The sequence below is a fragment of the Sander vitreus genome, chromosome 20 (assembly GCF_031162955.1).
Source record: "Sander vitreus isolate 19-12246 chromosome 20, sanVit1, whole genome shotgun sequence".
NCBI classification, from domain to species: Eukaryota; Metazoa; Chordata; class Actinopteri; order Perciformes; family Percidae; genus Sander; species Sander vitreus.
In genome coordinates this window covers 21060919-21085408 of record NC_135874.1, presented here as the reverse complement: position 1 = coordinate 21085408, position 24490 = coordinate 21060919, and the positions used below count along the sequence as shown (strand labels likewise).

The following is a 24490-nucleotide window of genomic DNA, read 5'->3' as shown; positions in this document are numbered from 1 at the left end:
CCAAGTCATAACCCTCAAACAGCCCTTTAAAGTTGTGGGGTCCAGCATTTTGGCCCCACAAAGCTGTCCGGACCCCACAAGTATACTGTATTCCCGGTTTTTGGACCCCACGAATGTAGTTGAACAAGTACACACACACACACACACACTCGCACAGTGCGTTTTTACCCTTTAGATGGGAACGCCACAGTGGAGCGTTTTTAAGATTTCCACTCTGGAGAGTGGTTTTACTTTTTTGCGTTTTTAAGCCCAAAAAATGCCGTCGCCGTCTAAACGAAAGGCACATCTGATAAAATATGTTGTCGTTTGCACACGCGAGCGTATTCGTACAAACAGGGCCTCAATTTCAGATTTTGACGCGGCTCCTACTGTGTCTAGTGGGCTGTCCTGGTCAAACTCAGGAGACACATGGCTGGCTGGGTAGGGTCGTCATCTGTAGCCAGTGGTGGAATGTAACCAAGTACATTTACTCAAGTACTGTACTTAAGTACAAATTTGAGGTACTTGTACTTTACTTGAGTCTTTTCTTTTCATGCCACTTTCTTCTTCTACTCTGCTACATTTCAGAGAGAAATATTGTACTTTTTACTCCACTACATTAATCTGACAGCTTTAGTTACTAGTTCCTTTACAAATTAAGACTTTTGCACACAAAACACATGTAGTTTATAAAATACTATGTTTTATTATGAATTAAACTATCCAACAATATATAGGCCTACAAGTACAGCTGAAATGATTAGCCGATTAAACACATAGTTGACTGACAGAACAGTTTGGATCGTTTCTTTTACTTTCTTACGAGCACTTTTACTTTTAATACTTTAAGTAACTTTTTCTGATGATACATACTTTTACTTAAGTAACATTTTCAATGCAGGACTTTTACTTGTAACATAGTATTTTTTTTTTACAGTGTGTTATTAGTACTTTTACTTAAGTGAAGGATCTGAATACTTCTTCCATCACTTACTGTAGCTCACCTCGGCCCTTAGCTCACAAGACAATTCAACGGATAGGGATGACGAAAACGTTGCTAAAAATGATCTTCAAGTACTGTATATTTTACTAGCTTAAGAAATACTGGACAGTTTTACTTTGTCTTGTCACTAAGTAATCAAACGGTGTCAAATTAACTAATGTTTTAGGAAACATTGTAATGTTGATTGTTGCACTCCCTTTGTTTTTGGAAAAGTTTAAAAACCCAATATGGATGTATGATGGCTGGAATATGTGGTATAAACATCACCTCCCACTGAATTACATAACAAACTTAAGTTTCTAGAGTATTGTGTTAAGTATCTCATTAGGCCACACCGGTCTTATAGCATGGTACCAAAGAACACATTGGCATTATCAAATGTTGTAGGCACTGCAGGAAGTGGAATGCAGTGTTTCAAAATAAAAAATAAAAAAAATGCCTTTAAAAGTCCATTACAGTCTACCGAGAGCCTTTGTCTGTACAAGCCTTCATACTGTGGGAATCCCTGCCGCTCAGTCCTGCAGCTGTCTCAGCATGACCCATTTACCCGAGAGAAAGGAGAACAAGAGCAGCAGCACATACAAAAGGGAGAATAATTCAGGTATGTTGTTTTGGGACCTCCTCCGGTGAAGTGTATGTCTCCTCAAACAGCACACCTCTTACCCACAGCCAATCACGGCCAGTCTGCTTCTGCACCTTAAAGAAAAGTGATGTCCGATATCTGTCACTTGTCCTAGTATTTCTCTCACCTTGTCTGACAGGGACACTTCAGAAATAGTGAGTTCACCTCTACACTAGTTAGGAGTGAACCCATCACAAAGCCCCCAACACGTGCCTGCCACAGTGAAGCCATTAGCTACAAATGTTTGCATGCTTGCAGGCTTGTTAAATTAGCTGGTTGGCAAAAGCTTGTAAATGACTTTAGCTTGTAATGAAGTTATTCCCAGTCAGTATTTTGTACCAAAAGATTAATGATTTTGGTAAGTAACTGTGTAATAAGTAAGATGATTTACACGCTGCTGCAATTTATCAGTTGATTCATTCCGTTGGGCTTAATTTTGACCGCCTAGCTTGCTGCACAATAGACACTAAAATGACCATTTATTCTATTTTCCTTGTATAGTTATTTTGCATACATTGCATTTGGGGAATATGAATATTTCTCACACGTGCTTGCTGTGCAAATATGTTGTATTTTTATACTTATTGTGCTCATATTTTCACTTAGTTCCATGCCTACGTCCAATTTGCTCTATTTGTATTTATATTCTATACACTTTCTTGGTTGTAGCCCTTTTTATTTTACTGTTGTAATAACTCAATCACCCCACGGGGAACATTAATTAGTTCTTATTTAATTTCTTTATGCTAGCTATTCACATAGTTGTGCCGAAGCAATCAAAGCTACAGAAACAACCTGAACACGTGTGTGGGTGTAGTGCTAATTGTTCCTTCTCTGTTGTTTCTTTACATGCTTAACGCTATGTGTCTGCAGCCAAAGGATGATCATGGGAGGTCAGTTCAACAGTCACTTTTCAAATATTGAGTACTGACAACCTTATTTATTACAAAGCTAGATTTGAGAGAGAACGGTGACTTGATTTTTGATTGCTCCGGTGCCATAGGAAATTCCGCCGGATGTATGCATTTTCCGTTTCCTTCTTTCTTTGTGTTGGAATTTTAAATTTGGTGGATTAATGAGAACTACTTTTGACTGCTCCTCAGATCTCTGCAGGGTAAACTGAGACAGCTAGCTAGACTATCTGTCTATCAATCTGAGTTTTGCAGCGGCTCTGTGCAGAGCATAGCGCCGCCCATGACGATCCTGATTGGTTTGAAGAAATGCCATTAAACCAGAGCACATTTTCCTCCCATTCCCGAACGCTATGTGGAGTAGCCAGACCATCCTTCAGAGAGCTTTGGAGGAGGGTCTGGCAAATCGAGACTAGTAGATAAACTATTGCATAGGGATATATTAATTTTCATTTATTGTGAACAGACAGTAGTGCAGGAAAACTTGTGCATTAGGAGGAGTGTTTTAATTAGTTCCACCATGGCTAGGCTATGTGTCAGTGTAAATGCCAATCGCATCTAAAGACTGCTTGGTAATCGGAATATCTGGGGGGTGCCGTCAAATGTGTGTCAGCATGTTCAGTGGGTTTCAAAACACACAAACTACAACGGTGCAGCAACACCGACACACCGTCACAGGCGGTTTTTCCAGTACCGGCATTTCATTTGCACTCAGTGTGACTGATTCGCACACCAATCCGCTTGCTAACCTCAGCACATGTTGCTAAGGGGATACCGCTAAAAGTTTCCGGGCCCCCTCCCTCTGGAACTCCCTACCCATACACATCCGTGACTGTACTGACCTGGACACATTCAAAACACTAATCAAAACACACCTCTTCAGATTAGCTTTCCACATACAATAGTCTTACATTTCTCACCTGATAGTTACTGTTTTTTATTGTTGTAAATTGCTTTTAATATGCTTGTTTTATGTGTTGGTTTTATTACTTATCTGTTTTTAATATGCTATATGTGCTGGTTTTACTGTAAAGTGTCTTTGAGTACCATGTAAAGCACTATATAAATAAAATGCATTATTATTATCTATCTACATACCGTGTATTCTGCATGCGGCTGCCTGCACCGAACTATGACCATTGTACCGTGACGGTTCGGCACAAATACACAAAACGTTACAGCCCTAGTTGTGAGTGGTACTAGTTTTTTTTAATTTTTTATTCAAGGCTGAACCATGTCACAACAACATTTCCAGCAGTGCCTGTAATTTCAACATTTACCTTAGATATTATTTGTTAATGCATGCACACATTTGTCAGCTAGGAAACCATAGAATATCTCATCACAAAGTAGATAATGTGAAGAGTCCCATAATTGGCTTTTTGCCAAAAGTGTGAATTGGCACACATACTCAACAACGTGATGTTGTTGGCTGTTATTGAGGAAAAATAAATTAGATAAATCATTCCACAAAGCTAAAGGTAATACTGTCTCTAGTGCTAGATAACAGTAGCTGGGTTACATACTGTCTAAAGTAGCAGGGCTTGTTCACTCACTAACTTTGTGAACAGCTCCCCTTTCGTGAATGTAAGGCTCCGTTTTTTCTGTTTGCTTGATGAAACCAGACAGCAGCACTAATGTGTGCTGCGACATTTACTGCAGTTACATTAATGCAGAACTCTTTAGGAGGTTCTTAAATGTGTGCGAGAGCGAGGTAAAAGCCAATACAACTACCTACTTCACCGTGTGTGCGCCTCAGCTTGAGCCCGTCTCAAAATGTTAATTTGCTGAACGACTCAAGCATGATCAGTATTGACACTGACAGCTTTTGGAACACCACATACCTAATTGAACAAGGCATTTCTTTTCTCCCAGGGACAAAGTCTTTCTAGAAAGTAACAAAATATGATCAGCATGTGTATCTTTCACAGTACTTTTTGCCATGGATTTAAGGATGGTAATGTCATACTGTCAGACTGTCAGTCTGTCTGTCTGTGAGTCTGATCGGTTAGTCAATGGGTCCGCCATTTTGTCCCAGACTGAAAGATCTCAAGTAAATTTTTTATTAATTGTTTTTACAGTTATCCTTAGTGCAGAGAAGATGAATCCTAATGACTTTGGTTATCCCCTGATTTTTCCTAGTGCTGCAATGACATTGAAATGTATGGTTCCTGGTGAAAGGAAGTATTAGAATTGCCATGAAATCAGACATTCACATCCCCCCTCACAATAAATTGCAATTACTTTGGTGATCCCTTAATTTTTACTCATCAGGTAAACATTCTGGCGAATACTTTGTTCTTAGTGCTGATTAGCAAAGGCTCTACCAGGTGAGCTATCCAGGCAAGGTGGGAGTTTTGATAAAACAGTTTTTTAAACTACTTTGACTAGATCATTTTTCAATCATAGCGCACTAGGCTGGACCATGTGGGAAACAGGTTATATAGTAAATAATAGGTTTGAAAATGTTCTTACTAAATATATCCCTTTATCTTGTTTTCATATTATACGTACGGGCGGGAATATGTACAAAAATGACTTAATTCAATTAACCAATATGCTGTTATTCTTATATATTTACCCCATGCAGCACCACTACAGCTAGTTAAAACCTAATATGCAGTTCAGTAAAAAGAAGACTAGTTCGCTTAGATAACATTTCAAGTCATGGGCCACCATTAAAGTGTTGAGTAATGAGACTGAATGATTCATTTACAGTAGCAGATCATGATGAGCCGTTATTTATTGTACACATTTCTGATGTTAGTTAACTACAATTTGCCCTGACCTGTTCACTCCTGTTTTAAATTGATTTATTAAAATTGTAGCAATGGAATTGAAATGCAGCTATTGTGGACATTCCGCTAAATTCAATAAGTTACATTCTCATTTTATTAAAGACTAGTGAAATCTCAGTAAAGAAAATTGTCTCTTGCTTTGCTGTATCCTGTATTTGTTTTTACATTGCTGGAGAGACAGGCCACCAGACCACTGTGCCCATTATCACATTAAAAAGACTACAGTGTTATGGCCCCAGTAACCATATGTTGTTGTTGGATGATTTAAATCTAGCTCTCTATCTCATCCTCTCTCTTTGCTTCTCTCTATCATTCCGCCTCATGAATACTCAGTAGCACATCAAATATTCATAGTGCACACACACACACACACACACACACACACACACACACACACTCACCCATGCACAGGGATAGACACATACAAGCTTGCATACGGACTCTAACAAACAAATTGCATACACGCTGACCCTCTTTCTGTCTTATGCACTTGAACGCACCCATACACACATACGTACACAGCTGCAATCATTCACATGCTGCGAGAGAAAGAAGCAGCTCAAACCAAGCAGCCGTGAAAGTTTAATGCAGCGGGCGTCCAACGGATTCACAAACAGACACACACACTGAGCTAAGAGTGTGCGCAGACACAGACACCACATCTCTCTTCTCCTTCACTCACAGCCATTAAAGTTTAATCAACAGAATGTCAAGTGGATTCATTGTATTGAGCTGTTTGTAGCACCTGTACTTTTACACTCCTTAAATATTTCAAGCATATTCATACTCCAGGATACAGCTGACATCATCATCACCATTATCATCATAAGCCCCCTGTTTGGAGTAGCCGGCAGGACTGTTAGATGGATTCATATTCATCAACAGAAGGGGGAAAAAAAAGTAACATGGCTCTTTATCATGGCATTTACCTCTGGCACAAAGCTGTGCTAACTGCTACAGTCTGGGAGTTAGTCAGGAACTAGGCAAACTCTATGTTGCAAAAAAAAATCTAGCTGGATCAAATAAATATTTCAAGCAATTTCAAGGAGACAACCTGTAGTTACAGCAGTGTCACAATTCCCAAAGCTGTGTTATAAAGTTACCATTTATTGGTAAACTTTAGTATCATATCTGGACTTCGGTATTGATTGGTTTGTCATTCTGTCTGCGGAGACAAGTGGTCTCCAGCTATGTACAGAGCAGCTTGCAGACATCAGCATGCAGGTGACAAGATTACTCAAAACATTGGATAGTAAAACCAAAACTGTCTGCATGGCTATATATCTTAGTTATATATATTCTATTTTGTTTGTTATTTGGGTGAAGTGACCCTTTTAAAAAACATTACCTCAATTAGCAGAGACAGCCCATGTCTTCTGGAAATGCAAGGAGATATCATCCTTTAACAGGCCAGGTTCAACAGCTAATATGCCAGCACATATTTCCCAATGTTAAAGAGCCCTTGACAAAAACACAGTCTCTAACATTTCTTGGGGTGCTGTTTGTTGCTATTGTGGACCTCCCGTTGGAGGGACGTGAGCACAAGTATCACTTAAAAAGAGGCAGCTTTCAGAGAGCTGCTGGTTTAAGTGGAAGAGCATAACTGCAATTGCAGGATCAAAGTTGTTTAGGACGTCTGTTTGAAAAAGAAAGAAAATGGGACAGAGGGAGGACCATGTAATAATGGCAAGAGGGGGAAGGACGAGGCAAAGAAAGGAAAATTGAATTAAGTGAAGACAAAGTGAAAATGGAAAATGCATTAAATCTGTGGCTATAATTAGTTTAATTAGTATACTATATGGCCAAAAATATGTGGATAATCCAAAATTCATCCATATATGATTGTTGAACATGTCATTCCAAAACCAGCTGTATCAATATAGGCTGATTACAAGAACCTCCACTCTTTACATTACACTATATTAAATGGTTTGATTGGTTATAACTTATGTCTTGGAAAGTGTTAAGTGTTTTTTCAAGGATTATCTGCACATTTATGATGTTTTAATGGATTATCTGCATGTTTAAGAGATTTTACGGGGCAACAAAAGGAAAAGACAAAATTGATGAAGATTAAGTTTCTTCTTTCTCTTTGGATCTTTGCATTTATCAGCCCACAGATGGTCCAGTGGTGAAGGATACCAACCCACGACCGGGAGATGTGGGTTCAAACCCCACCTCAGGTATGCCACACACAAGTGTTTGTGTAGAATGTATGTGGTTTCATTTGTGTAAGTCATTTTCAACAACGATATTAACTCGCGAATTTCCAACAATTTCAACTTGCAAATTTACGTAATTCGCCGTCAAAATAACGCATTAATTTTGATTAATTAATCTGAGAAAAAATAACGCGTTAAAAAAAATAACGCAGATTAATCCATTTCATATTGACATTTGACCCGGAGCCGTTCTAGCCACCATTGGACTGTAAAATGAAGGAGGGAGACGAGAATGTTCTGCCTGGATCATTAATTGGACCATTTACTTGTAAAAATCTTCTTCCTGCCAACCCTGGCTACCAAAATCTGGTGCCACTGATATGTCTGCGCTTCTCTCTGATGCTCTGAAACAGATGATACAGGTAACACAAACACCGCTGCACGTGACGCTAGTTAACACTATACTCAACAGCAGCTAACGTTAGCCTACCGCTAGCTAGTAGCTGGATTAAACACGGTTAAAATGCTGACAGCTAACGCTAAACAGTGTAAAGTTTGACTGTGTTTTACTGTAGAGGATTCAACACCGGGATTTAACAATCTGCAGCTGCTGTCGGAGAAACAACACAGACGGTGCGTTCAATGAAACTGGTAAACTACAGCCTCATGGTGCATTTGAAGTTATTGTAAATGTCCTTTTCCCATCTGATGGTTGTTTTTGTCGTTCAACAGCAATTTACTAGTGAAATAAGTTATTGTTATTGTTATACATTATTATTAAATCATTTAATTTTGACCATATGGCCTTAGCAATAAACATGCCGTTCTTTAATGTTGCCAACTGTTGTTTAGTACCCTTTTTTTTTCTTTTCTTTTTTTACTTTCTTAAAAAGTATCGGTTCAGGCACCGTTAATTATGTATGCGATTACTTTCGATTAATTAATCACAGAGTATGTAATTAATTAGATTACATTTTTTAATGTGACAGCCCTAATATATATATATATATATATATATATATATATATATATATATATATACATATATGATTAAATTTAACCCCAGTCAGAGTCAGGCGGACAGCTAGCTTCTAAAGCTTATTTAAAGTGGACTTGTGCTTGTCATAATGAGGTCCACCTGATGGTGTTATGTCTGGATTACTTCCAGTTTGTGCTCTGGGTGTACACATGTATATCAATTACACCCACACAGTCACTGCAACTCATCTCCTTTGTATTTTTCTACCTACATTGTCTGTGCTCATAAGTTCTCTTTTTAACTATATGTATACATATATGTTAGCTGCTGGCTCTCAGTTTCTCCCTTATGTGTATACATTAATCTCCTCTCCACCTCTTCACATATAAATTGACTACAGCTGGAAACACTGATAAGCCCATGGTGCCTTATTCTGTCTTGTTTCAAGATACTCATTTGTAGAAAATTCCTGAAACAAAGAAAACGGCATCACGACCTGTAAACAATGTTCAGGTTTAGAGCAAAGCACAGAAGAAAGACACAGGGCAGAGGAGGTATTATCATGACCAGTCTTTACACTAAAGGTGTAAGAACTAACGGTACTAAGGTACTCACAAGATTTGACAAAACTCACTAGGAAATGACTCTCCAACCAGGAGTACAGGGAATGGAACTGTATCACCACATTACCAAGTATTTAATGATTAAACAGGCTAAATATCTTCCGATACCACCAAATAATTCCAGCTGGTGCAAAGTGGGCTCAGTGCCTTGGACAGCTCCTGTGGTGCTGACAGCAGCAGCGGAATCAGGACCTTGCTGAGCGCTGACAGGACTGTTATTCATCTTAAAGGATAGGTTTACATTTTTTCAATCTATACATTTTTGTAGCATACCTATAATGTACACTGAAAGCGTTATTGGTCACTGCAATTGTTCCTCTTGTAGTCCTGACAGTACTTCAAGAATATACTGTACATATTTCTCTTTACTGCCCAATTCTGCTATTTAATGTAGCCACAAACATAAATACTGCAGTCATTGTGTCATTAGTCACCGATGAACTGATAAATTGCATCCTGGCCTTAAGCTCTGTTTAGCAAAAGAAACCTGGAAACAAGACATTCAAAATACACAGACAGAAAACACTAAATCGTGTGCAGGGTAGAACATGAAAGTAGAGATAAGACTTTTCAACCTTACTGGAAAACAATTTGGGCTCACTGTTGTGTTGAGTCATTTCAGGCTGTCCATTGTCATCCCATTAAAAAATATATATATATTACTGTTACAGCTGGCTTGAATGAGACACAGACACACAGTTGCAATGGGGCAGAGGTAGACAGGTAGACTGTGTTTGATAGTCTGCTGGTTTCATATCCCACCTCCCTCTCTGTCTGCTCTTCTCTCTCCCTTTTTTTCCGCCCCATTACTGTCACTGCCTCTTTCTTCCCCTGTCTCACATTTCCTGTCCCCCACTTAGCAAAGTGAAGAGCGACAACTCCACTACCCTGACATTCCCTCAGGGGCCCTGTTGAAAAATAAGAATTGATGTTGGCCTGATGCTGGCTAGTACAGGTTACCAATCAAAGCCATGATATAAAAATCCCATCGTTTTTTTCAGAGCACACAATTCAAACATAGAATCCTTTCTTATTTTGTTAATGTTGCTTTTGAGTTTAAAAAGTTGTAAGCGGAAAAAATAGTGGTTTCTACTCAATTTGGCCTGAAAATTAGATTTCCCTTGTTATCAAATTTCTGACCTTGTCTGTCTTGGACACACTTTGTAAAATGCCATAATAGTCCAGAAAGGCAATGACAAGTTGGTGCCCTGTTATTAATACTTAAAGGTGTCACAAAAAAGGCTGTCACTTGACATGCCTGTATTTAATTAATGTGCTATCCTGAGGCATCTTCGGAAACACCAGGGGCCTTAACGCAGGGTCATTTACGTCACACCTGAATAACATCATTGTACTTTGAACCACATCCTGACATGACCATAAAACGACTGGCCTTGGATATGCCTCATTAGAATTAGTTTAACATCCCAGGGCTCCCAGAAGCAAATAAAAGCTGCCCTTGGGATTTACCTGACTGTTATTTGTGACCATAGCATTAATAAATGCAGGGGTCATACAGAGGCTTTCCTAGAATATGCCTGGATAAACCTGATGTAATATCCAAAGGGGTCATTCTGAGGGGGCTGGGGGCTTTACTGTTCAGGGACATGCCTGCATATATTTAGGGGAAATGTCAGTAGGGAGGGTCATTCCAGGGGTTCTATTGTGCAGAAGCTCCCCTGAGCTACCTATGGGATCTCATCAGGTTATAATTCATGTCACATCCCTTATATAGGCCTTACTGTAGAGTAGGGACAGAGAATGAGAGGGATAGGCATGGAAAAGGTCTTTATAGTTTCTTTACATCTCCATTTCTCTCCTTTTGTCTCTAAAAGAGCATAAGGTCTGACCTCATTTTAAAATTGGTAACATTATCGCTGTATTCTATCATTGATAGAGGATGGACACTATGGGCCTGCCCCCATTAGCAAGTTATGGGATTCAGATGGACAGGCAAGAAAGGAGTGAAGGAGGAAGAAAAGGAGAAAGATGACCAGAGCTAAAGATGAAAGCAGGAGTCAAATGAACACAAACAGTGAGAAACGGTAATGTGTCAATTTGACGTTTCCTTTGGAGGCTCAGTTTGAGTTTAAATAAATCAGTAACATGGCAACATTAATATATGAACGACACACATCTCAACTGCAGGCTGAAACAGTTTTTTACTTACTCTTGGATGTAGAACTCAGACACACACACACACACACACACACACACACACACACATAATGAAATCATGGCATGTTGTACCACACTAAGCCTTAGTGGATGCACCAAGCTGAGCTGCTTAGGGTTAAAATATCAGTTAATACCACATCAGCCATATTTGTCAGATGTATCAGGACTCACTAAAGTGCCATCAGGTTTAAAAACTGCATTTTAAATTCTGCTGGACATGAATAATTAGTAAACACTCGTTTCATAACTGCACCGGGCTGACGCTGTTTTTTTTCCCATCATGAATACTTTAAGAGACACAACAAACCACCATAGCAAGTGCTAGTCTTCGCAGGAACTGAGAGTGTAAACCTTTGAAATGCAGCAATAAATTGGTTGAAACTTAAACAGCCATTTGAGTCAGTATTGAATTGGTGCATCCCTACTTTTATCAGGACAGTCTGCTCCATGTGCTCACCTCATGTTCACTTGCTTGGTTTAAGAACTATTGTCATGGTTGGGTTATGAGAAGTAAAATTGCTATGAACTGCATTAAAATATACTCACTTAATACAAACAATGTTTTTTTTTTTGCCAGAGCCTTTACCATTTTTTTTTTTTAAAACTCTCTTTTGATTTTCTGTGGAATTAATACCTATTATTTATGATGCATTGGAAGTTCCAGAACACATTAAAAAATAAACTCTACATGCTAATTAGCTTTCCTCTTCAGCTTCAGAACTTAAAACAGGTTCAAACTTTCTCTTAGAGAATGTTCCTGTTGCTGTTGTTCCTCTCCTGTCCACTGGTTGCCTTCACTGAGTTTTACCTACTGTGTAGATCACCAGATTTGGAAACCTGCCTACCCAGCTGCTCCTCATCATCAATTAGTCTGTGTGATTTATACCCAAGCAATGTAACCAACCAACTAAAAGATGTATCTTACTATAGATAAGCACAAATGTAAATAATAAAACTCATGATGGCTGTATTTTATTTAGGTGCTTCAGTTTCAGCTCACTGTCACACTATCATGGGAGAACAGATGAGAGCCAATTATTAATGTTATTAGTACCACCTGTGCCTTTCCTTCTATGTCAAGTTAAAATGTCTTCTTCTGTAAAAAAAATAAATAAAAAATGAGCAGTGCCATTTTATTTAGTCAATGAGTATGCAGATCCGTCAATACAATTACAGAACATAGAGTTGTCAACTATTTAACCCATTACGTTTTAAAGTTTCTCATTTCTTTATTGTGTAAAATTAGGTGGTTACATCTGAAGTCAAAAATGGGCTGTGTTCAGCCAAAACGAACACAGATCGGTGTCTTTCTGTGTATATCCCTTCTAGGCAGAGATTGTTATTTGAGAATATTTCAGTAATGTAATAACATTTGGAGCACCTTGGGAGCCAAGCGGTCAGACTGTCAAATAAAGGTAAACATGCCAAAAAGGAAAATTTGAGTTTGTGCAATCATCCTGACCGATCGGTATTTTTATATCATTTTACAATTATCAAAGCACAAAATGGTTGTCCACTTTCATTGACCCTATTCTTAGTTGAAAGTTAGTTGAGAAAAACTAAAATAATAAGCATAATAAGTCTTTGATAAATAATATGATACAGTCACAAGTCTGCTGATAGATGATATAACCCTTTTTGAAAAATATCTCAAAGCCTATCCAGATTCCTCAGGTTTACAGCTTGCCTTTCGCTGTTCATTATTAGTTAGACATGACTGCCATCGTGTGGCAGCAAATGATATGAGCCTTAAAAATACTATCAATACATTAAGATGTGCATGCTACCAAGAATTGTAAAATGAACAAAAATTCTTGCTGATTGCTTTAATGTAACAAACACGGTTGAAATAAAGTTGTAGACTTTGACTGCATAAATGAAACCCGAAAGGGCAGTTAGTTACCAGTTGATTGTGTACAAACTGTTGATCATATGAAGGTGTATCTTTCCCCCACACTTTAATCTGCTTTCACTAATGACTTAGGGCTACACATAATTAATATATATTATCAATACTACACTGGTTGTCAAGGAAAAGCCGTTAATCTTTTGTGATATTTATATTATTAAGGCACAGAAATGGTCCAATTTAATATTGGCAGAAGCTGCTTCCCGCTGGTTCACTCCTAATATTCTGGTGTAGGTATGTCTGCCTTCAAAGACTATATTGATTGAATCCTGCTTCCCGGCCTCTGCGCCAACACACCAGCCTAACAGACTCTGGAATACAGAACTGGATCAGACTGGGTAGTACGTAAACATGCCCAGGGTAATATGTGAGTGTGTGCACATCCAGTATGCGTGTGTGGACTGTCAAACCACTGCATGCATTTCTTTTTTATTTCTTTTTCTAGTTGTCAATAATTTGGTGTCTTTACTTTCCTTTTCTTGTCTCCTTTGTTCATCAGATTGCAAAGTGTTTGTATCCCTTTTTTTTCCTAATTCAATTGTTCTCACATGCTCTCTTCCCTCATCTCTAACTTTGACGTGTCTGTTGACTTTCCACAAAATGCTCCCAAAGGAAAGAACAGCTATTCCGGTCACACCCCTGCATTAGACACAGGGAGAGCGAGAAACAATGAGGCATATGAGGCACAAAAAAAAGAGGAAAAGGAAAGGGACAGATAGAGAGATAAGAGAGAAAAGAGAAAGACACAGGGGAAAAGAGTAGAGGAGTAAAGACAGACAAAAAAGGGAGGACCAGCAGACAGTAAGAGATTCATTCACAGAGCAGATTCATTCCCCTGAGAACTAATTATAACATTACCACCGAGCTCAGTTCAAGGCCACTTTCAAATACTAATGTTGCACTTTCTCTGCAACTGCTGACAAAACACACACAGCTCGCCCACACACATCCCATGCTGCCATCTAGTGTGGAACTTGGATTGACGTATGCAATTATCCAGCTGTATATTTCTGTGTTGAGGAATGTTATATAATGCTTGTATCAGATCCAATAATTCTTAGATGTAAGCAGAATACCAAGACATCACTGTAGCTCTAGTAATTGAACAGTGGCTGCTGGTAAAGTCCAAATGGTAGTGATGGTCAAATGAAGCTTCATGAACCATTTTCTTTATTTTCTGAGCTCACTAGATGGCGCTCTCTGTTCAAAGAAAAAAGTTAAAGGAATGGCAATTCAGGGTGTTTTCAACCCTTTGTCAAAGAGAGAGCCCCATCTAGTGGGCTCAGAAAATAAATAAAATGGTTCACGAAGCTTCATTTACCCATCACTACCAAATGGAGCTTCACAAAGCGTTATCTTTATTTTCTGAGCCCAATAGATGGCGCTCTCTGTTCAACAAAGGGTTGAGCACACTGAATTGCCAATCCTTCAGCATTGTTCTTTAAACCAAGTTCGCCATCTAGTTTTTACAAATAATGGTTCATGAAGCTTCACTCTGACATTACTAGTGGCTACTTTTTTTTAAAACTGTAGATAATGTAGCTTTCCATCCTGGCTAGACATGTACTGTAGTTTCCAGCCCTTAAACGCCTTTAGGGCTGCAACTTTCATTGTTGATTATGTCCTCGATTAATTGATTAGTTGTTTGATCTATACAATGCCAGAAAGTGGTAAAAAAAATAAAATGTCGATCAGTGATCCCGTAGCCCAAGACGACATCCTCAAATGTCTCGTTTTGTCCACAACTCAAAGATATTCAGTTTATTGTCATAGAGGAGTAAAGAAACCAAAAATGATTCACATTTAAAATACTGGAATCAAAGGATTTTTACTTCACTTTCTTAAACGATTACTCAAACTGATGAATTGATTTTCAAAATAGCTGTCGATTAACTTAATAGTTAACAACTAATCGGTTAATCATGTAATATTTGCAGCTCTGCTTGCCTTTCAGAGTTCAGTGCAACGGTCCATAGTGCAGCTAATGTATGGGATGCTACATCAGACTGCATAGTGAATTTGTAGATTTAAACAAATTCACAGCCTTTATTTTAAACATTTTTTTACATGGCTTTGAAGACGAAGACTTGATGATGTGGTCTCTTTTGTCTTGGTCTCTTTTAAATGGCTGATATTCCTCACGGGTCCACCAGGCGCCCTCAGTGTGCTTCCCATGCTCTGCACACCTGTTGCTGATTGCCCCATCAGCCCCTCCTGCCTCTTGTTTGCCTCCCCAGCTGTTTCCTATTGTCCCTAATTATGTTCTTGACCTATGCTGAACATACCTGAAAACATTTTGCCTGTATTTAAGCCTTTTGGCATAAGTTCAAGATCAAAAAATATTTCACTCGACATTTCAAACTAGATTGAATACAACCAACATATTTGCATAACAAATGAGTGTGGAGCAGGATTGGAGGTGTACAAATAGACAGGGTAAATATTACCCTCGTCACTCATTGAAAAATTGCATTCACATCTTGCCTGGTTCTGAAGTGGGCTAGTTAGATGTCCACCCTTGTTTCAAAGGTTGCCTTCTTACAGCTTAATTATTTTTGTAAATATTAATTCATTAGGGGACTGCATAGGCTAAAGCTCTTCCTTTTACTGTACAGTTAATAAAGGGGGACTGTCCATGACATTATAAACTAATAAACTAAACTAAATATAGTAACCAATGGTTTACAGACAGTATATTTAAAAAAAAAAAAAAACATAACCGATGTAAAAAAGAACAAATAAGACATGTATACTTTTTTTTTTGAAGAATAAAGGTCCGTTGGAAAGACCATAGTAAAATCCAGAATAAATGGAACCACATCTTTTGGCATACCTCTGCCTTTCAATATACTAAACAATAAATGAGACTAGAAACTATGGGCGTCCATTTAAATAGCTGTACAGGGTTAGGGTCAATCCTCTACACCACTGAACAGCAACACTCTAAACACTAGGTACAAATATTATCTGTTAGCAAGGTATGTTTTACTGGCATGTCTTTCTTTTGGCCTAAAATGTATTTTAATCTGTAGTAGTGCACAGCGTCTTTTGGTCTAAGTGAATATTACAACAACATACACTTGTTTTTCCGGGTGAAATTTGTTTTTTTCTCAGGATAATTTGTCTAAGGAACTTAGACAGATTATCCTGGCAAAACCTTTTCTCTCACCTGTTCTTAAGTCAACAGAGAAAACTATTTAGATCAGACTTAGAAAATAGATCACCACTGGATGCACCTTATAGATCGTTACAGCATTTGGAGGTCAGAGACTAACCATATATGTTTCTCTGTTTGTGTTTCTCTTTGGTATTGCTATATTTACATTATCATTCATTTTAAAGTCCCTGTAAATCAATATAATTGACTTGATATTACCATGTACCCTGGTGTGTTAGACGTGGACCCTTAACATGAAAATGCACTACTATTATACATTTTGTTCCTCCAAGGCTGCAGTCTGAATAATCACTCACCTTAGATATTATTTTTGTGTTTTAATTTTGTGTTTATTGAAAAGTAAATGCTAACTGTAAAAGGAGGGGATCATCCTGTGGTCTCAATAAATGTGCACCTGTTGTCATTGTCTGCCTCCAACTCCTCCTCAGCCACTTTTGCCACAGGGCATCCTGGGAGAACGAGTATAGATATAACATTTCCAGTCTCCACACTTTGCTCCCCTGCCTGGTCACAGTTAACCAACCCTTCCTCCATGTGTCGATCCAAAGTCTGGTCATAGTGACAAAAAGGCCTTACAATGATCATTTGATTGTTGTTGTTGTTGTTTTGGTTGCCACAACCAATGTGATTTAGTTTTTTTGCTTTTAGGTGTCTGATCACAAGGGCACTGCATATGAGCAACATCAGCAAGCAGGCTAAGTCAGCCAAGATAATTACAGCCACCCTCATTGTCCTGAAAAGAGTGTTAGTGTCCTGAACTTTGACAAAGTACTGGACTACAGTCTTCCGGTGCACTTTCCCCTTTACGGTTTCCACTGTCTCACAAGTGTAAATTCCAGAATCAGAATTGGAGGGTCTGATGATGAGACCCTGGCTAAGTACAGTGTGTCTGGGACCGTCAAGGAGGATGCTTTCAGAGAGGCGCCAGCTGATCGGGAGATTTGTCTCAGGGGAACATGAGAGGAACTGCACTAACCCAGGGATGAGGTAGACAACAGCAGGTTTGTTTTTCACTGAGGAAGAAATCAAGCACACGCACATTCAGACTTGTTGAATTTCTAAGTTTCAATATGCAATGTAACCGAGGTTGTTTTTTAATGTCTTAAGATGGACAATACGTCATAAGAGAAATCTGTTGTCAGCTTAAAACCCTATTTTCAGACACATCACGTGGAGAGTATGAGCATGTGTGAATGTTTAACTCACACTCGGAGATTGGGCACATCTGGATGTCTCCATCTGTCAAACTCTGAATCCTGCAAGAAGAGAAATACTTCTTTCAGTAGCACGCTCACAACACAAAATTAATCTTGAGAAAAACATGTTCTTGAAAGATCATAAGAGATTTGACTAACATAGACCCAAGTAATGCGCCAACAACAGACGCACACTGGGCTCTAAACTTGTCCCAGCCACAGTATGGGTCTCTGGCAAGAAGGCAGTCATCGCACGATGTGTAGCGGCTGCAGTCCCTCATATTAACTTGAACAGCAATGTTATTGGCGCCGCTGTACAGCTGGCCCTACAGAAACAAAGAGTTTAGAGGTGTCTCCCTACAACAAGGGGTTACTTAAACTCCCTAAAGATCAAGTAAGAAAAAAACTTATTGAATTTGAAAGACATTAGTGACTTGAGCCTTACTGTTCTGAAGGAGAGCTGGAGAAAGTTGACAGGCTGAGGAGTTTGAAACAGCTGCAGCTCCTCAATGACGCGGCCGGCCTCACCATCAAACCTCACTGCCTTCTGCAGCCAACCAGAGTCTGAGGGAGAAAAATGAAGCCAGTTCATCCGTCAATACACCTTGTGTGTGATTTGTGTAATTGGTGTAAAGGCATGTCTGCACATAGTTCCGCACCTGTGCCAATAAGCATAACTTGATGCCGTCGTCCATCCAGTGATGTGACCTGGTCCACGACAATTTTGGAAAATCGTATCCCTGTGCGGACCAGTAGAGGCTTGCCAGCTATCGGTGTGACCACCCCCTCCATCAGAGGGTGGCTCTTCATAAACAGCAGGGCTTTGTCTGAGAGGTCCAGAGAGCTCATCAAACTTTTGGCACGCAGTTCATCGTTAATGCACTATGGAAACAAGACAAAAACAGATTTGAATGATTGATGAGAGTGTCATCTAAATGCTTTTTTAAAAATAAAACTCAATATAATGAGTCCTAACAATCATGTGTTCTTTAAAAGGTCCAGTATGTAACGTGTTTAGTTGTTCATTATCAAAATCTGTGTTGCCCGTTCACAAACTTGTCCTTTTTCATGAATATTCACCACCACCATCAATTCCAAGTATTCATTTTGGCTTGAAATTTTACATTTGCATTCGCATGAACTGGGGTAGATGCTCCATATTCATGCGCCATCTTGAAATACGTTAGCCGGTAAGGGACATACAGGACATACTGCTCCGCATTTCCGCTGTCACATGATAAACTCACAGTTGCTGCTAATGCTGCTAATGGGTATCGTAGCTTCCCAGCACCCGGCAAGTTTGAAGAAGAAAACATGGATGACCACACATATTCAAAATCCAAATTTCAGGAACAGGAGTCTTTCAAGGATATTGAAAAGAGCAAGAGACCGGCTTTTTGAAGCGTGAAGGCTACCGTAGCTGTAATACGTACCATGAACTGCTCGGTGCGAGAGAGTTGATTGCGATATATGATCTCAACGCTAGATGGGAGAAATTCCTAAACATTGGACCTTTAAATTGTTCTTGGCTTGATACTTAGGCTACATTTACATTGCTATGTTTTGGTTTAAAAACGAATATCTTTTAATAATAAATAATAATAATAACCTATTTATATAGTGCCTCTGATGAAACCCAAGGACACTTTACAGAATTACAGTGGCTAAACTATGGGAGGTTGTAGGCTGTGGTGAACAGGTAGTGTTTCAGGAGGGTTTTTTTAAATGTCCAGGGATGTAGTATTTCTGATATCTGCGGGGAGGGTGTTCCAAAGGGATTGGGCTGCAACACTAAAGGCTCTGTCTCCAAAGATACAGAGTCTGGTGTGGGGAATGGAGAGCTCGCCAGCGTCTGAGGACTGCAGGTTTCGCGGTGGGGTGTATAGATGGAGGAGGTCGGAGAGGTACTGTGGGGCCAGGGCATGGAGGGATTTGTAGGTGAGAAGGAGGATTTTATATTTGATTCTGTACTTAACTGGGAGCCGATGAGGGTTGGGGTGATGTGCAGTTGAAGTTTTGGCGGACATACTGGAGCCTGTCTAGGGTTTTGCTGGGGACCCCAGACAGGACTCCATTGCCGTTTTTGCCATGTTTAAACCTCGCATTCACACTGCTCTGGCGTTTCAGAGCCTTTAAACCAGAGAAATTTCAAAACGCTTCTGACCGTTTTGGTTTGGAATCGCTGGGGTTGTGTTGCAGTCTCAACGGCTGCAAAAGGAGACCTTCGGCAACACCAACACTGACGCCAGTGTTTCGCCACCTGATTGGGTCATGACGTCTCGTTCCCTTGAGACTAAGCTACTAACATTACCATAGCAACTACCAGCAACGGGCAGAGTATACATGCTGCCTCCTGTTCACCCCGGCACACGCATGCCCAGTATACGAGAATGTTCATGAGAGATTTGGGCATGTTAGTTTGAACAGAGATTAGTTCTTCTACTGGAGCTAAAAACGCTGTGTGCACGGAGATCACTTTGGCTCAAAACTCCGCTTGAAAACCAAAAGGTAGCAATGGAAATGTAGCCTTACTGAACCAGGGTGAGGGAATGGCTCTTCTCCTGTGTATGTTTCCCAGCTCCCAGTATCCATCTCAGCCAAAAACCTCCCACTGAACACCTGGCTGATGTCTGACAGCTTGTATGCACAGACAGCAGACTGGCTGCAAGCACCGGAGGACTCCCTGTGACAGATGCAGAAATAATGTCCTGTTATTCTCAATTCCTACTGCATGTGTAACTTTTTTACATCTTCCAAAGCAATGAGGCACACAAAGTGGATACATGCAACTTACGAGTTGGCGGTGAATGTGGCGTAGAAGATGCTATCCCTCCAGTTATTTGGGTCTTGGAGAAGGAAAGCGTCCTGGACCAGGGATGACAAGCCAGCACCGCCAAATGGACAGTCTAAACGGGCCTTTAAGAAAGAAGTCCACTTTCTCTGCAGGGTCCTTTCGCCCCCCAAGTCACTCTAAAACAACACACACTGATCAGCATTAGCTTACTTAATGCTAATGGTTACAGTAGGTTAAGCTTGTGCAGGTGTTTTAAGCCTCTGTACCAGATATGTTTAGAGACACACCTTACACACACGGGCAATCCTTGACACCTGGATGTTGTCATGACGTTCCTCTACAGCGGTTTCAGTGAAGAACAAGAATACGTTGTCATCTTCACCGTCCTCACTGTTTTTGCTCGCTTCAGCAAGGCTTATGGAAATCATGGTAGGCTCTGAAACCAAACCATTATGAATGTATTTTCAGAATTCATCAATCTGGCTCATGAGAACAGAGTAACTTATGTTGGATAACTCTGGTACCGTACATGTACACATATAAAAACAGCTAACCATTGAACCAGGAGCGTATCATTTCAGTCTTGAGAGGGTTCAGTCCATGTCTCTGAAACACCAGTTCTGTGCTCAGAAAGTTGGAGGAAGCGGCTGAGTACAAAGTGTTTTCTGTCAAGTGGAAAGGAAACAGTGGTTTCCCTCAACTTTCTACAGCCAGATATTTATCTGAGGAGAGTAGCCATGGCAAAACAGAAATAAAGTGCTAAGAAATCTGTTAACAGTTGTGTTCTCACCATTCATAAGGGAAGCAAAGTGTTGGTCGGGGTCATAAGGAACTTTCCCCCTACCCACATGCTTATTTCCCTCCAGAGAGACGCTTCCATTTGTGAAAGTCTGTTGAAGGAGATGTTAATGTATGTGTGGCTCAATTAATCCATCAATCCCATTTTTTAATGAAACATTTTGGGACCACTCTCGCATCTGTATGTTTAAACCTACATTGTGTAATGTTTTGAGTTGATTCTTAGCAAAAAACCCTTTGTTCTATCATAATTATGTGCTCATTCATGTGTAATTATTCCACCAATTAATCAAAGTATTCTCGAAAGCATAGAATCTTCCATTTAGAAACATTCTTGGCGGTAGCCATGTTGCGCCTCCATCTTTAATATACATTAGCCAAAGAGGGACATACCTCCACCTTTCGCGTTTTTACACTCAGTGTCACTGTGACGAATGCCAGCCGGGAGATTACTCGCAACTGCCAGCAGATTTGAAAGCCTGTTGAAGATGGAGGATCACACCTATTCTCGAGGACATGTAACGGAGTCGCCAAGGAAGTTAAAAAGAGAACTAAAACGACAACGCGACAGGCCACCGTAGGAGTTAAAACGCGCTCGGAATGGGATGGGCTAGAAAGTAATATTCAGTTGGCTGTCATATACAATTTCACCGCTAGATGGGAGACATTCTTACACAATGTAGCTTTAAATATGACGCTAGAGCCAGCGAAAGGTTAGCTTAGTTTAACACAAAGACTGGAAACAGCTTTTACACTTTGGTTTTTGTATAGGTTAAACAAGCAAGAAATAGCATGTTAATTAGTGAGGTTTATAGTTGCTGGTAGGTGGATTTAGTTACTATTGGACAGAGCCAGGCTAGCTGTTTCTCACTGTTTACAGTCTTTGTGCTAAACTAAGCTAATCACCTGTTGGCTTTAGCTGCATATTTAACAGACAGACATGGGAGTGGTCAATCAATATTCTCATCTAACTCTCAGCAAGAGAGCGAAAAAGCTTATTTCACAAAATGTTAAACTATTCCTTTAAGGTCCTGAATCTTCATTTTTTTTTCCCATTAATGCATTTTTTGATTCATTAAAGTGATTTAAATTTTTAGGCATACTTTTACTTTTAATACTTTAAATACATTTACCTCATTGTACTTACATAGTTTTACTTTTCAATACAGAACTTTTTTTTTTTTTTACAGTGTGGTATTAGTAGCCTACTTTTACTCAAGTAAAAACTCAGAAAGACTTCCTCCATCACTGCATATACAGCACACAACACAGCAGCTGTCGTCACAAGTACAGAATGTGTTATCTCTGCAAACTTCAAAATAGTGACTTACCATGTAGTCACATTCAGGGTTGAAAGCGTTTGTCCCACACACTAGCATTTTACCATCCTCCATTGTGTGTAGAGTGCGGATGAAGTTATCACATTCCTGTTGGAAGAGCAAATGTGATTTAAATGGATGGAAATTTATATTGTAAGCTGTTTGGTGGTAGACATTGCACTTACAGCTGATGAAACTCACTAATAATTCACTTCTTACTATACCTTAGTGTGCTTGCCCTTCATTTGACAGAGGGCTTTGTCTGCTGAACTGACCGTCCAATTAGCCTGGAAGAAATAAGAATTACGGGATGACCAAGAAGCCCTTGTCTTTATACAGGTAAGTGAAGATATAAAGATTTTTTTTAATGGTATTAGAAAATAGTTATGACATCCAATAGTTTAATAGTTTCTGACAGCTATTTTTCATACAAAAAAAAGGTATTTGTATAATATTTCAAAGGGTGGTTTACTGGAACATCTTACGTTGTATGTGTTTAAATATGTGAAAACTCAAGAGCTAATTCCTGCACATTCATTATAAGTGGTGATTTTGAATGAGATATAGCCAGGAAAATGCCTTTTTTTACTGTGTGAGGTACAGCAGCCCAGTCAACCCAAACAAAAGTCTTACCTCGCTGGTCTTTTCGGTGATGTCATCCAAGCTGAGGGTGAGCACTTTTCCTCTGGCTCCGACGACAAGCTGGCCGATGTCGTCACGTATCATCAAAGAGCTCAAGCTACCAAAGCCGGACTCTTTAAACTGTTTCAAGTTCATGTCTAAACCAGAAAAAAAAATTACAAGGATGGAGGTTCCATTTTAAGTCTGTGTATTTTAATACAATTCAGTTGTTAAATGTGTTTTTTTTTTTTTATACTGCATAGCCTGTATCATCATGTTTTATTATCTGAGTATTCTTTGCATCTGCTGCTGCATGTTGTAATTTGTATTAGCCTATACCTAATTGTGTTGTCACATAGGCAATGTTTTGTCTTTGTGGATTATAGGCTATATGTGCCCAATCTACAGTGATATGTACAGAATGGTGTGTGTGTCTGTATGTAAAGATTATGTACAGCCTACTGTTTATGCAACATTACAGTCTCATTGCTCCTTTCAGAGTGCCATCTCTAGGCCCACATCTGCATTACCTTACCTTGAAATGAAACACTCCTGCGGGGTCTGTTGCTTACTGCATGGCCTTCACTCATGATGAAGAGGAAATACAAGAGCACCATGGGAGGTCTCATCATGTCCTAAGTCAGGAAAACACAGTTTTGACCAAATTTCTCTTCAGTTGTGTTGGCAAAAATGAAGTCAGATATTCACCACCATGCATGTTGTTCACTCAGGACAACAGCAAAATATTTCTGACTCAATGGCTATGTCTTATTTTCACTGCCTTGTACAGTATGTCTTACCTGTTGGTGATCTCGTTTTCTGAGAAGAAAACAGTGAAAACATCACCTTATTTGTTGTAGCCTGCAGCAGTCAATACGTTTCATGTTTTCTGGTCTTGTTTAACTCCACTTGTGATGCGGATTCACAGCTGTATCCACAGGCCAGTGAAGAGTCTGAAATGTGGTGCACGTGGGGTTCTAAAAACGAACGCGCGTACTGAATTGGGATTCCTTTAAGAACATTTGACGGCTCGAGAAGCTTGTGATTTAAGCCTAGCTCCATTTTTTTTTCATCAACGGCTTTTTATTGACCATTTTAACGAGTAAAAGACGATTTATGTGATAGCCTAGTACGTGTGCCTGTTATACAATATCACACAATTGTATTATATTATTCACTTTTTTAGTATTGCTTTACCTTTTTGAAAAAGAGAATATTTGAGGGGTTTTTTCTCGTAAATGTGTGACTTAATCTCAGAAATTGTGTACAAGCCACGCCCTTCTGTGTAAAACCCATGCTCCCACCCCCTCCGGTATGGTATGCTCCAATATTATTTATGGGCGTTGATTTCCTGTCTGGGTTTGTTTTCAGGTCCCGCTGAGTGTGTGTTATGTGCGTGCGTGTTGTACGTGTGTGTTGC

At 39.5% G+C, this 24490-nt stretch overlaps 1 protein-coding gene across 1 annotated transcript; it reads right to left on the bottom strand.

The window, feature by feature from the left end:
- Nucleotides 1–15998: 15998 nt before the first annotated feature.
- Nucleotides 15999–24395, bottom strand: LOC144534748 (semaphorin-4E-like). The gene is made up of 15 exons (XM_078276747.1): nucleotides 23871–24395; nucleotides 23606–23705; nucleotides 23083–23228; nucleotides 22674–22736; nucleotides 22462–22557; nucleotides 21123–21222; nucleotides 20887–20997; nucleotides 20620–20768; nucleotides 20333–20508; nucleotides 20071–20221; nucleotides 18198–18420; nucleotides 17984–18102; nucleotides 17698–17864; nucleotides 17549–17598; nucleotides 15999–17355 (listed from the first exon to the last, which is right to left on the bottom strand). Exons 2-15 carry the CDS (start codon nucleotides 23700–23702, stop codon nucleotides 16709–16711), a joined length of 2295 nt encoding a protein of 764 aa, XP_078132873.1. The 5' UTR covers nucleotides 23703–23705; nucleotides 23871–24395; the 3' UTR covers nucleotides 15999–16708.
- Between the last annotated feature and the right edge of the window lie 95 nt (nucleotides 24396–24490).

Coding starts and splice junctions, on each gene's coding strand:
- LOC144534748 (XM_078276747.1), bottom strand. CDS start 23,702: ATGATGAGACCTCCCATGGTGCTCTTGTATTTCCTCTTCATCATGAGT. Junction 20,222..20,332: donor GCCACATTCACCGCCAACTC/GTAAGTTGCATG, acceptor CATCTGTCACAG/GGAGTCCTCCGGTGCTTGCA. Junction 17,865..17,983: donor TCCAGCTCTCCTTCAGAACA/GTAAGGCTCAAG, acceptor TTGTTTCTGTAG/GGCCAGCTGTACAGCGGCGC.